Raw genomic sequence first — 13,340 nt, 5'->3', positions numbered from 1 at the left:
CAAGAAACAGAAATCAAGAAAATTGATATTGGTGACATGGGGGTCACCAAAGACAAGGGGAACACTGAAAGAGCACACAGGAAAAGAAAGGGGAACAAAAGGCAGGGCACCGAGGGGTAAACACAGGAGCTGAACTGGAAAACGCTCAATTACCAAGCAGGTTAATGGGAAATGCTCAGCAGAGCTAGGGGGTTTGCTAGGGCGTTTGCTAGGGCGTTTGCAGCTGTGTCTGAGCCAGTTAAATAGCCGATCTCCTGATTAACAGGCAGGAGGGGACATACTGATTAAATCTGGAAAAACAGGCACACCCAAGGTCAGAACTGCCGGCAGCAAAGGGAAAGTAAGTGTGACAACATGAAGTAGTAGAAATAATAGAAGCTATTAAATTTATAAATATCACTGCACAAGCTATAGCTCTAAAATATCACTAGCTTCCAGTTGGTGATAACAGACATTGTAAAAAAGAGATAAAATAGGAAATAATTAGACAAAATACCAGATTCAGTAGAAACAAAAATTACATTGATTCCAACATCAATGTTATTTTGAAGATAAAAGTATCATGTGATTGAAAATATAACATATAAAAAAATATAATATTTAAAGTATATAAATGAACTCATAAAGCTTACTGGCCTGACCCTAAGTAGTGACCCTATTAGTAGCATAAGAACAACAAAAGTGTAGTGGTGCTTACTAATATTTATATTAATGTATAGAAGCCCCGACAGATATTCTGAGGCTAAGTATCTAACTGAGGTTTCACAAAGGTTTTAGGATTACTAATTTCAAAACCACAAAGTTAGACAGTCTTGCTGAATTATGAGTCTTTTATAAATAGAACACCACACTTTCTGTACAATGTCGGCCTTATTCAATAGGAGTGAAGTGTGTGCAAACACAGAACTAGCATACAGAAGGCATCAGAAAGGAAGCTGAAGGAGGGTACTGAGAATACTGACTGAATAGGACAGAAAATATATTTTTTATACTTTTCAGTAAACTATGTCAAAAATCACACAAATGATAAACAGGACATAGAGGAATCGGTTGAAGGACAATGTGGTGAATTTGCAAAGCCTGGCTAGAACAGAGGAAGAACAGCAGAATGGACAGCATCCTTTCAGGGAATACTTGTGCATTTAGCAGTCTTCATTAGTACTTTGTGTTTACTCAAGGCCAAATTGCCAACTACAAATGCAACTTCAACATTTAATTTGATTGGTGTGCCAGGGTTGTTGGTTTGCACAAAAAAGGTAGACAGTGGTGGTAGATACTGGTAAAGTGGTCAACTAATTACAAAGTTGAGGGTATTGTGCTGGTAGTTAAGTAAAATATGGTAAGTGAAAGTACAAGAAACATCAACTGCAAAAAGTGTGAAGGTGTGAGAGAAGACTAACTACATAGAACTTGTGTCAAGGTAAACAGGGTGCATGAAGTTTCAAGCAGAAGTATTGTTTGCTGGCTAACATTACCCATTTATTCATTTGCTTTTCTTGTTGCCTGGAAGTACTCACTTATGCACAATAAAAAAAATAAAGTATGCAAATGCATTTTTATGTGGTTAAAAAACAAGGCTAAAGACAGAACCAGGCTACAAAAACAATTTCCATTTGAGGGGTTTGCTGTGATTTTATGCAATTAATCTCAAGAGTTTAATCACCCGAATAAAAAAATGGCTTTCTGTACTCTGTATTTATAATGAGCATTTCCTGCATAGAACTGCAGAAGATTAATCGCCTACATCCATTAAAGTGTATGTGGGAAATTAATTGCCCGAGGCTTATATGAGGAGATTACGGTGCTCTGTTGGATGATGGAGGGACATCATTCCACTAAACTAAAAGTGATTAAAATTCTATTGTGTAGCATAGCTTAGTTGCTAATGGCTTGTGGAACACATGATTATTAACAACACAGTTGGTAAGGCTAATATAGTAACAGTGATAATTTCTTTCTGTAAAAGACCCACAAGAAAGTTTTGTTTACAAAATACAGTCATGATCTACTTTGGTCACCTGGAGCCACAAAAATCTGTCTCCTACCAAGAACTTTAAATGTTAAACTCTTTTATAAACTTATTACTTGATGAAAAAACCTATGTGGTTCCAGACTGTTATAAAGCACACAAGAATATTTATTCAATCATGTATTGCTTTTTTTCTCTAAACTATGAATTGCCTGACACTTGAGTGGAATAGTGCTATTACCTAATTTGTTAAGATAATACATTGTCTTTTAGTTTACCATGGCCCAAATTAATAGTACAGTAAAACAACAAATGGATAAAGGCATGCTGAATAATTCTACATTATCCAGTAAAAGAAAACAGTGTGAGAAGGTCTAAATTTGTGAGGCTTGGAGGTAGAGTTTTGCTAAAGTGAGTTTTAAAGTGTATCTAAAGCCTAGGGGGTTAAAATCCTGGTCAGGTATCTTTTGCTGGCTTCACCCCTGGACAGATTAATTCTTTTACCCATCTCTTCAATCAACAAATTGCTTGTTTTAACCAAAGGCAGCTTTAGGCAAATTAACAGTAAACTAGAATTCAAGCATCCTGGAAAAAAATAATTTAATATAAAAAAAATCCTTAAAGAGTACTCTTCCACAAGAGCACAGGGTTACATGTTGACTTCCTATAAAAGATGCTTGGTCCCTGGTTGTCTTTCACACTTTAAAAACTCAGAAAAATACATTTAGCAGGGGAAATCAAAATGAAGACAGAATCAATGATCAGTCACTGACTCAAAGAGGAGTGACCATGACAGGCAGTAATTTTTTCTTTTAAAATTTGTGCATCAGATGACATTTTTGTTAAATCTGGGCACAAACAGGAGGTGACTATACTTTCCACTTTGCCATCACATTCAGTTGTATAGCAAATGCAGTGTGTGTTTTCAAAACTTAATTAAATTTTAGTATTTAGTATAAAATTCTAGTAAGAAAAAAAATCATACCTCTGATTGCAATGTAAGTCATAGATTGGAGTCTTAAACTGAATGGACTTGACCATCTCACCGGTGCGTAGAGAATACAAATCCACACAGCAGAAAGGCTGGCTTGTGCTATAATAAAAAAAATAAACACATATTCAATATGTATACCATGTTCTTTTTATACAAAATGTAAATAAGCATTTCTTTATTAGTGTTGCACATAGACTAATACCACATAACCGACTCCAAAACAGGCCTAATGGTTTTTTGGTCAAGATATGAAGAACTCGTAATAAAATCAACATTTTTCCAATTCAGTCTAATTAAAAGAACATGAATGTTGTGTGAATCTTTGATAAATAGAGCCCTTTCTGTTTATGGGTTTCAAACAAATTAGTACCTGCATTTTACCTCTACTTCTCATCTACATGTCATAGTGCATGTGAAGCAAGTAAAAAAGATTCTGCTCCCATTATACAATTGGATCGCCTGTATTTTGCTGTATTTAAATTGTTGTCAATTAGCATGATGTGGCACGTAAGGATAAAACGTCAGGAAAGGAAAGCAAAAATGTCAGGTACTGGATGATTTATAAAGAATTATTGTGGGGGGTTAGGTATGCCTAGGTATGATTTTCAGCTGTATCGTAGTGTCCCACCTGGTGCAGGTAATCAATTGGTGTAGATGTGACAGTTCTAAACATTGAGTATCCAATGAGCAGCACATGAGCCTTTTACCCCATTCATGCTGCTGTGGCTTTGCCCTTCTCAGATTGATAAAATTTTAAAGCACCTCATTTTTAGATCCACTTAGAACATTTGTGGTAGGTTCTATTGGAATCACCCTCTCCATCGCCACTATTCAATTTTGGGTTTTCCCTTATTAAGACTGGAGCTGGAGGATCTGGGTTTTCTCTGAATATGTCAAGAGTGCCAAGACTGGTGGTTTTCTCACCGGCCTTTAGATCGGTACCGGACTCCTGGAGAGGTAGGCAACTGTCCTACTTCCTCCACACTTTGCTTCCAGGAAAAAGTTTCACCTGCTTACAAAATCCCTTTGACTGTCAAGAACCTCCTAGACATGTCCTGCCTGCCATGTAATCAACTCCTAAAGCGTACCTAAACTCAGAAATTTTACTTTACATAAAAGGGTAGACAACCCTTTTATGTCAAGTACAAATTCTGTTATTTTCTTTCTTTTTTTTTTTTAAGTGCAACACTCTTGGGTGCAGCACCGCTCTCTAATGAATGGGAGCGCAAAGCCTCCCGGCATGCCTGACGTAGGCTCTTGGGCGTTCCTTCCGTGCATTCCTAAGCATCTTGGGCATGCGCAGAAGGAGCCTTTTCATGGGGGACACAAAAATTGGCGCTCATGCATGTGCAGTAAGATCGTCAAGTTTTTGTTTTCCACCCTACGTCACCCGATCTCGCATCTGGGTCGGGTGATGTAGGAAGAGGAACCCGGTAAAAGAGACAAAGATGGCAGCGCCCCAGCTAGCGGACGGATGCGGACGGGACGACACAGGACCCGATAGAAGAGACCCCTGGATGGATCGGACTGCCCTGTGGGATTAAAGGCAAGTTTTTTTTTTGTTTTAGGCATTTTTGGGTTTAGTTCCTCTTTAACACCCTACCACTGGGTTATCCCCTACAAAATACTGTACAGGTGGAACAGTACCATGGTGCAGGTGGTATAGTACCTCTAGCAAAGTTGTTAAACATCTTGGAGAAAGGTATGTAAGATGCACCATGGGACTGTACCACCTGCATGTTATTTTGGTTTCAATAGTTTTTATTAAGGTTTTTTTAAACAAATTTTGCATAACAAAAATAGAGATACAGTACAATATGCATATTAGAAGTCATAGCACAATACTAAACATACAAAAATAAAATTTCCAGTGCAACTTCAAATAAAAAAGAAAACAATAACAATACAAATAAATTCAAAGAAGACAGAAGAGGGAAAAGGATAAGTCCAGGAAGACATCGTATAGAACACTAGTTAAAACATAGTCCATACCTAGAGGGTTGTCACATCAACTGCACATTTGGGGCAGAATACTGCTGCCAGGGGTCCCAGATAGCAAATTTTTTTTCCTGTGAGTCATTCAGAACACTGGAAAGTTTTTCATTAAGAAATATGTTTTGAATATCAGTTGCGGGCATAGAGGCGGTCTATAACATATATGTTCAATCATAGTCAATTTGACTGGTAAGTCTGACCCTCTAGTTAGAGAATCAAGCCAATGTTTGAATTGTAGATAGCGAAAAACCTCAGTACTCGGGACTTGATTTGCCATACGAATCTCCTCCCAACTGAGAATAGAACACCTCTCTAGGAGAGAGAAAACCGTTCTATATTTGTGGGCTATCCACCAATTGAAGGCTTTAGGGGATTCCAGAGCGGGCTGAAAGAGAGGGTTTCTTTGGATTGGGAGAAGTGAGAGATGTGGGGACAAAAAACCTGCTGAATACCTGATATTATCCCATACTTTGAGAATTTGTCTTAAATGAACACTTATAGAGTTAGGGCGTTCGCTTGGGGAAGCCAAGGAAGAGAACATGTATCTAATAGGAAGGCTAAATCCCTTTCCAACTGAACCCAAGATTAGGCTTTAGGTCCAGCAAAATAGGGAGGTCAGCAGGGCTATTTGAGCCGCCTGATAAAATTTTAGGACATTGGGAACCCCCAACCCCCCATGGCGCTTATGGGCATACATAGTGTTCCTGGCTATGCGCAACTTTTTATTGTTCCAGATAAAGGAAAAAATCACCTTCTGAAACGCTTTTAGTATGTGCGTAGGAATCTGAAAATTGTCAAAAGGACGTTTCTCCCAAAACTGTTGTACGGAGGTAATCCTACCCACCCAAGAAATAGGGCGAGATTCCCATTTGTTCATCAACTGCTTTAAGTGGAGAAATAAAGGAGGGTAATTAGCGGATAATAATGTTGTATATTTGTTGGTCAAATTAATACCTAGGTATTCGAGATGGAGATGGAGCCCACTTGAAGGGAAATACCTCTTGAAGGGTAGTACACAGCTGATCAGATAAAGTCACATTTAAGCCCACCGACTTCGGTTCATTGACCACTAAACCGGAAACTCTGGCAAATATCTTAAGCACATGGGTCAAATTGGGTAGTGAGATTCTTGGCTGAGTGATAGTCAATAGAAGATCGTCTGCAAATAGATTTAGTTTGTAGGATGAATCTGCTATTGGGATGCCCCGAATATCAGGGATTTCTCTAAGTAGACATGCCGAAGGTTCCATGGCCACGATAAATAAAAAGTATATAAAAAAAGGCTCAGAGAAATAGGACAAATAACGGACTTGCGCTGAGGGATTACAATAAAGTGCCTTCAACCATGCTGTGAACTTTGGGCGAAATCCCAAACATTGTAGAACATAAAATAAATAATCCCAAGATATTGAGTCGAAAGGCTTTTTGGATATCGAAAGCTATTAGCATGCTGGGAACTTTTTCACAGTGTGCATACTCAATGAGACGACTGATTTTCCTAGTAATATCGTAGGCTTGTCTAAAGGGGACAAAGCCTACTTGATCTTTATGGATCAGGATATCTAAAAATGTGTTGAGTCTATTCGCCAATACTTTCATCAAAATTTTTATATCAATATTTAGCAGGGAGATCGGTCTACAGTTATTTGGGTCCAAAGAGTCTTTACTGGGTTTGGGAATCATGACAATGTGGGCTAAAAGGGAAGACATAGGGTGGTCTGAATTAGACCTCAAATAATTAAACATATGGACTAATTGGGGGGGGCTAGAATTTCAGAATTTTTTTTCTAATATTATGCTGAAAACTCATCAGGCCCGGGTGCTTTAGAGGATTTTAAAGTTTCCTGCATAGTATTTTGTAGTTAAACTCCTGGTACCTATTACTAAAAGAACAAGGAGACAACTGAAAAATCGGCTGTCTGCATTACATACTTTTTGGTCTTACTGGTTTTTCTCCTTTTGTTTTCCATTATCCCTATTTAGGTGTTAATTAGTGTTTTGTACTTTTCCTCTTTGTCTCTCTGTTTTGCCTGTAACCCCCCATCCCCTTAAAAATGATTGCCTATGTATGATGTAATAGGGAAATTATGCTTAGCACCATCTTTTAAAATTACAAATCCAGTGCAATGCAATAATAGTACACTTAGCATCCATAGGGTGGGAACAAAGTGAAAAGAAAACAACAAACAAATATAAAACAATAAAGCGTTTGAAACAAGCTGGGAAAACAGACCCCCCTATTTGTTGCCATGTTATAGTGTGGGCTAGTAAGTCCATTAGGATGTCATAGAGAGAGGTACATCATAGACAGGGGTAGAGTCTTCACGCACGGGGGCGGGTTCCCTCACATGTCAATTGCAAGGGACCAGCATAGCTGGGACCCCTTGGTGTGTATACAAATACAGGCTACTTAGTAGTGGACTCCACCAGAAAGGAAAAAAAGAAAAAATTGAAAAGAGAAAAAAAAGAGGATAGAGAGAAAAGAGGAAGTCTTGCAAAGGTAAGTAGTGAATCATGGGTAGGAATGGGGGGGGGGAGATTGGGAGGATCACCACAGTGCCTATAGGCAGTTAACCTGAATGACCATAGGTCCCTGGAGTGTCAGACTCGTGCGGTCCCATCCTATTGGCATATATTAGTCAATCCAAGGAGACCACACCTTTTAAAAGTGCAACATGGTGTCCGTGAGGATATAGATATCTTGGTCCGTTACCCAAGAACCACAACATTTTTAGCTTGTGAGGCAGTGAGGGTAGCAGACCACCATGCTTTCGCTAAAGCTTAGCATTATCTTTACCCCTCCCCACCAGCCAATGGTTCGCAGCATTACACAGCACAAAATAAAAATTGTTGTGCCCCCCTTTACAGCGTGACAATGTTCCAGCTGCACTCCTGCCTTGTCATCCTGTAACACACATCAGGGTCCTGTCACTTTCACCCTGATAAATGATATGTGACCAGTGCTGCGGAATGCATGAAGAAAAATGTGGCTGCAAAGAGGCTGCATGGATCCAGCAGCAATAAGCTGCAACAAATAAAATTAAGTAAAAACAGCATTTTATTTTTTAAGAAATAGAAATTGCTTTTTTTATTATTATAGAACATATATATATATATTATATATATATATATATATATATATATATATATATATATGTATGTATATATATATATATACATAATAAGAAGCTCATTTAAAATATAGTTATCAACTCCTCATATATTGCACGGTTTCTTCATCCTGTGGTCCACATTTTACACTTTTTTCTAATGACACACTAATGTACACCATGTACATTAGGCTCTCCGCCTGCCTTTCATTTTGTCCTTTCTTTTTTATTTTTATTAGCGTTCAGCTTACTTTGGTTTCAAAGTAAGCACATTTGTAAACCATAGTGTACTTGTGCTTTGTGTGCTTGTGTTTTTTATACAGGCCCTAGATATTCATTAAAAAATGGGTTTGATGTACTTTAATTCCATGAGTAAAGCAGTGGAGTTTAACAAAAAAACAAATTCTGCAATAGTGTACATTGCCTTAGCTATTTTTCTAACAGAATTCATAAGAATACTGGAGAAGGCTCCATCAATGTAAAACGTGTTAACATTTTTACTTCCATGGCTCCAGAAACAGTATGAAGATAATAATAAACACACATCACATCCTGAACACATTCTATTATAGTAGTAATTTGCAATAAAACATAATCAGGCAAACATTGGAGCTAGAAGATAATGTTCTGAAATGGTGATTGACAACAGGTGTTCCGTATACAAAGCAGCTGTGGCCAGCCAAACACAGACACACAAAAGACGTGTGTCCTCTGTAGCCCCTCGCACAGGAGACAAACTAGGACCAACATGTAATCATTTACTCAAATTGTACAGAGCCATTTTGTCTGGGAATAAGGACATAATGCGAAAATACCCAAGGAAGAGCACATCACTTAACTAAGCAATTTAAGAAACTATTTTCATGGACAAGCTCAGAAAGAAGAAAACATGCCAAGCAATATAATGTTGTTGCTGTCCCTTTTTTCCCTCCATACAGTCATTAAGAGCAGGAGGATGGCTATAAACTTTTCATTGCAATTACTGGGTCACAAATACAAAACGTTATCTTACCCTTCCTCCAATAGGGATGCATACAATATGCTGGGAAGAGGGTTGTTTTGTTCAAAAATTCAAACATTTAATGTGCACAGTGAGCAATGGTTTCAAAATGTTAAACACAAGAGAGATGATAGTTTTAGTACAACCTATTTCATATCAAAACTGTCCAAAACTTTTTCAGTGGCTGTTTAAAGCAGAACTCCAACCCAAAAAAATTAAATGAATAGCCCATTAAAAAAGGAAAATACCAAAACCAAGATACCTTAAACATAAATATTTAATCTGTGGTATTTTTTTCTGCAACTAGATGATTTCAGTCTGATAGAATCATTCAACCCACTAACTCCGAGCCCAGGTCATCCTGGACCCATTCCAGGCTTTTGAATGGACATTCAAAGGAGAAGCAGCATAGTTATGATTTCATTTCTTTGTTACTCTGCTTTCTATTCCTATTGTTCCAAGTATTTCCACCTCTTACATTTCAGCTCTGCCTTACAGTAAATTGGAAGAGACTGATCCTAGGTGCAATTCAAGTACTTACATGTGCATTAAAGATATGTTATTTACCACAAATTGATGTGTCTTACCTTTTATATTTTTGATTTGCAGTCAGCATTTTGAATATAAATAGAGAACTAAATTGTGGTACTGATCTAGGTAACCATTACTAAAGGCTGTAGTGGTGATACCACAATAAATGTCAATGATTCTACTGCTTTTCGGTATCCCTGCAGCTCAGAGTGTGCACTGAAAATAATGCCTACTAGGTATTTCACAAAGAACTCTTTAAGCTATGTGACCATTATAACATGTTACCAGCATGTAAACAGGGAAATTTGTTCTGGTAGTGGCATATGACGTGAAGTGAATGTCTATTATTATTTTAATTGAACCTAAATGCGCATACACATACTGAAAATGAAATATTAAATATTATATAAATATAATATGAAAAACATGAAATAAAAAAATGCCATCCACTGGGTGGCACCATGGCTTATCCTAATAGTAGTATCCTAGAATATGCTTGTCTGCTGGTGTCTCCAGTGGACAGGTAATTTTTCAGGATAAGTCTTTAGGGGTCTACCACCTTCTTCTAAGTCTAATAAGTGACCCCCCCCCCCTCCCAATAAAAAAAAATGTTAGCATAAATCAAAAAAGGTATCACATACACTACTCAATTGTCTTGCTCCAACTGTAGATTTGTTCTCAAGTTGAATTTGTATGTAAGTCGGAACAGGTACAATATTTTAATAAATGCAATTAGGACAGATGTTTGTCTCAACGTATTATTAGGCAGCGTGGTGTCAGTTATTGTATAAAATCCTCACTGTGATTTATTCACAAACAAAGCAAAAAAAGAAAAAAAAAAAACTTTATGGAGCCTAAACATTTAATAACTTATGAAGCAAGCTGAGCTTTGATATGCAAAAAGAAATAACTGCAGTTTGTCTTGGTCATTAAAGAGTTACAAAATGTTACAGATCAGCTCAGCTCTTAAGATCACCCACAAGCTCAGCTGTGTTCATGCAAACCACCCCCCTCCACCCCATCAAGCCTCCATTCCTAACTAGAAGCCATATGTATTCAGGGTGTCCTTAACTCATGAACTAACTGTACTTTGTTTAAAAAAAGCCCCTAACATTTTCCATTAACAATGTTGCTGGTCCACACCACCTATAGTATAAATTGCAAACACATCGAGGAATAGAACACATTGCCATGCTGTACATGGGGGTCTCAGTAGAACAAAAGCTTACTATTATTATTACAGTGGGAGGCAGAGATACTATAACAAACAGCCTAAGCATATTCATTTCCTCTTGGTAAGTACTTGGCATCCACTCACACGTACCAACAGTTTATACTATGAAAAATTAGAAGAGTAGAGTCTAAAAAGTCAAAGATATATTGTCATGCAGAAGAAGTCATCTGAATTCTTCTGGAATAACAAAGCAGGATCTTCTCTGACGTCCTATGTTAGGTATTAATGGTAAAATAAAAAACTATCATACAGTATAATTTTCAAATTCACCTAATAGTCCAACAGTTTAAACCATATGAGGCATATTTAAAAAATGCTCACCCTGCTTTATTGTCATATTGATTTATAATGGCTGTTTTTTTTAAAGCAAGTTGAAAAATAAAGGAATATGTATCCATGTGCAAACAATTACACTATTTTCGTTGAGTCAATGAGTGAGGTGGGTGGTAACTGCAAAAGGCTTTAAAAACTGTGTCACAATACCCATTTTTTCTGTACTAGCCCCCATCAGACAACAAACACACACCACATCAGAGGTTCTGGAAAGCCTGCAGGGCTGCTTTGATTCCAGCCTGCTGCAGGCCTTAACTGGGACATAATTAAGGTAAAAAGTTCAATGTTCTATGTTGCCAGATAAATGTTTCCTTCGATTTGAGGTTTTTTTACCATACCTTTTCTGAAAAATGTATTAGAAACACATTTTAATTTAGGAGCTTTCAGTGCTAAAATAACCATTGACAAATGAGAATAAAAGTAAATAGGCAACAATAGCCAACATATAGACTAATGTTCTACTACAGCAGAAACCACTAGGAGCTGGTAAAGAGGCTGGCTACATTTGTATTAAACACACGGTTTTAGCCTTTTTTGAAAAAAAAAACCTTTGTGAAAGCCTTCTCAGAACAGACATAAATGATAAATTGCTGAATAATGCACCAAATATGCAGAAGGCAGCACATTTTCCCATTGTACTCATTGGGCCTGATTTATTAAAGCTCTCCAAGGCTGGAGAGGATAAACTTTCATCAGTGAAGCTGGGTGATTCAGCAAACCTGCAATGGATCTGGTCCAGGATTGAAAACATTTCCTAAAAAAAATAGCAAATGACTTTTAGGAACTCCATTCCAGGTTTGCTGGATCACCCAGATTCACTGATGATTGTCACACACGGAGACACAGGACCACTAGGGTGCGCTATGGCTTGCATGGAGGTGGTGTGAGCCCTGAGAAGGGCCAAGGTGAAGAGTCTAAGCAGTAATCTGGTTTTCTCCAGAGCTTTTGATGGTGAGGATGTTGCGTCGCTGGGTACTGCAAGGTTGCGGTCCTTGGGCACACCAAGGTGGGCAAAACACGGTACTAAATCAGAAAGCAGAAGGATAGTCGAGGAAAGCCAGGGGTCAAGGCAGGCAGCAAGCAAGAGAGATCAGGTCAATTGACAGGGATCCAGGAGACAGAAACCAGTGACAAAGGGGCCACTGCCGGCACAGGGAATACAGGAGACACTGGAAGCAACAGGTGGCACAGGTGACTCAGGGATATCGACAGAATGACAGGAACACCGGAACAGCACAGGAAAGTTGGCTGGGAACCAACAGAATGGACAACGAGGGGTTAACGCAGGAGCTGGAAAAAGGAAGCACTGAATTAAGCACCAGGTGAACAGGAACTAGCTCAAAAGAGCTAGGGGCTCGGTACAATGGAGAAACGTTGCACGAACACTAAGTGCTTGGAAACAGAGGCACGCCCAGCATCAGAACTGCCTGCATGCGCAGGAGAGAGGTGTCTGCACTTTAGAGGGGAAGAGGTAAGTGTGACAATGATAGTGTATCCTTTCCAGCCTTGGTGAGATTTAATAAATCAAGGCCATTGGAACCTGGAATGGATTTCCTCAAAGTAATTTGCTATTTGCTAGCAAATGTTTTGAATCCTGGACTAGATCCACCCCAGGTTTGCTGGATCACTCAGCTTTACCAATTAAAGTGTATTCTCTCCAGCCTTGGAGAGCTTTATTAAATCAGGCCCACTGTGAGAACATACCTTACTGAAAACAACAGATTATCACAATTTTGACCAAACTGGAAAAAACAATGTGTATTTGCAGGCCAACTGAACATCTCTAAAAAAAAATGTAATTCAATTCACTTCTACAAGCGTATGAGACATATGTACACTTTTATATATCTACACAATTTACCTTATCATTACTTTATATAACAGTTTGTGAATGTTTCAGAATATAAAATCCAAAGTTTGTATAGTCTCTAAGAATTTGTTTATAATGAAACAAACAAGGAAGTGTTTTATGTTTGAAATATTCCCACATGGGAGAATTAGATAAGAGTCGTTTCTGGAAAGCTTTAGAGTCAGACTATGATCTGTAAGAAAGATGCAAGTTTCAGGGAAGGTTCAATTTTTCAATTTTGTAAACATACAGAAACATCTACTCTTCTTCAAAGAGGGTAATACTTTTCTGTATTTGGCAGCTTGCAGTAATGGATGCAAAACTT

At 38.0% G+C, this 13,340-nt stretch overlaps 1 protein-coding gene across 1 annotated transcript in view; it reads right to left on the bottom strand.

The window, feature by feature from the left end:
- BCAS3 (BCAS3 microtubule associated cell migration factor) overlaps nt 1-13,340 on the bottom strand; it is a 532,737-nt gene that overhangs the window by 463,784 nt on the left and 55,613 nt on the right. The window contains exon 8 of the mRNA XM_072407233.1: nt 2,955-3,062. Within this exon, the coding sequence (XP_072263334.1) occupies nt 2,955-3,062 (108 nt within the window). The remainder of the gene's footprint in view (nt 1-2,954; nt 3,063-13,340) is intronic.

The sequence above is a fragment of the Pyxicephalus adspersus genome, chromosome 1 (genome assembly GCF_032062135.1).
Source record: "Pyxicephalus adspersus chromosome 1, UCB_Pads_2.0, whole genome shotgun sequence".
NCBI lineage: Eukaryota > Metazoa > Chordata > Amphibia > Anura > Pyxicephalidae > Pyxicephalus > Pyxicephalus adspersus.
The sequence above is the reverse complement of the archived record's forward strand: the minus strand, read 5'-3'. Positions and strand labels throughout refer to the sequence as shown.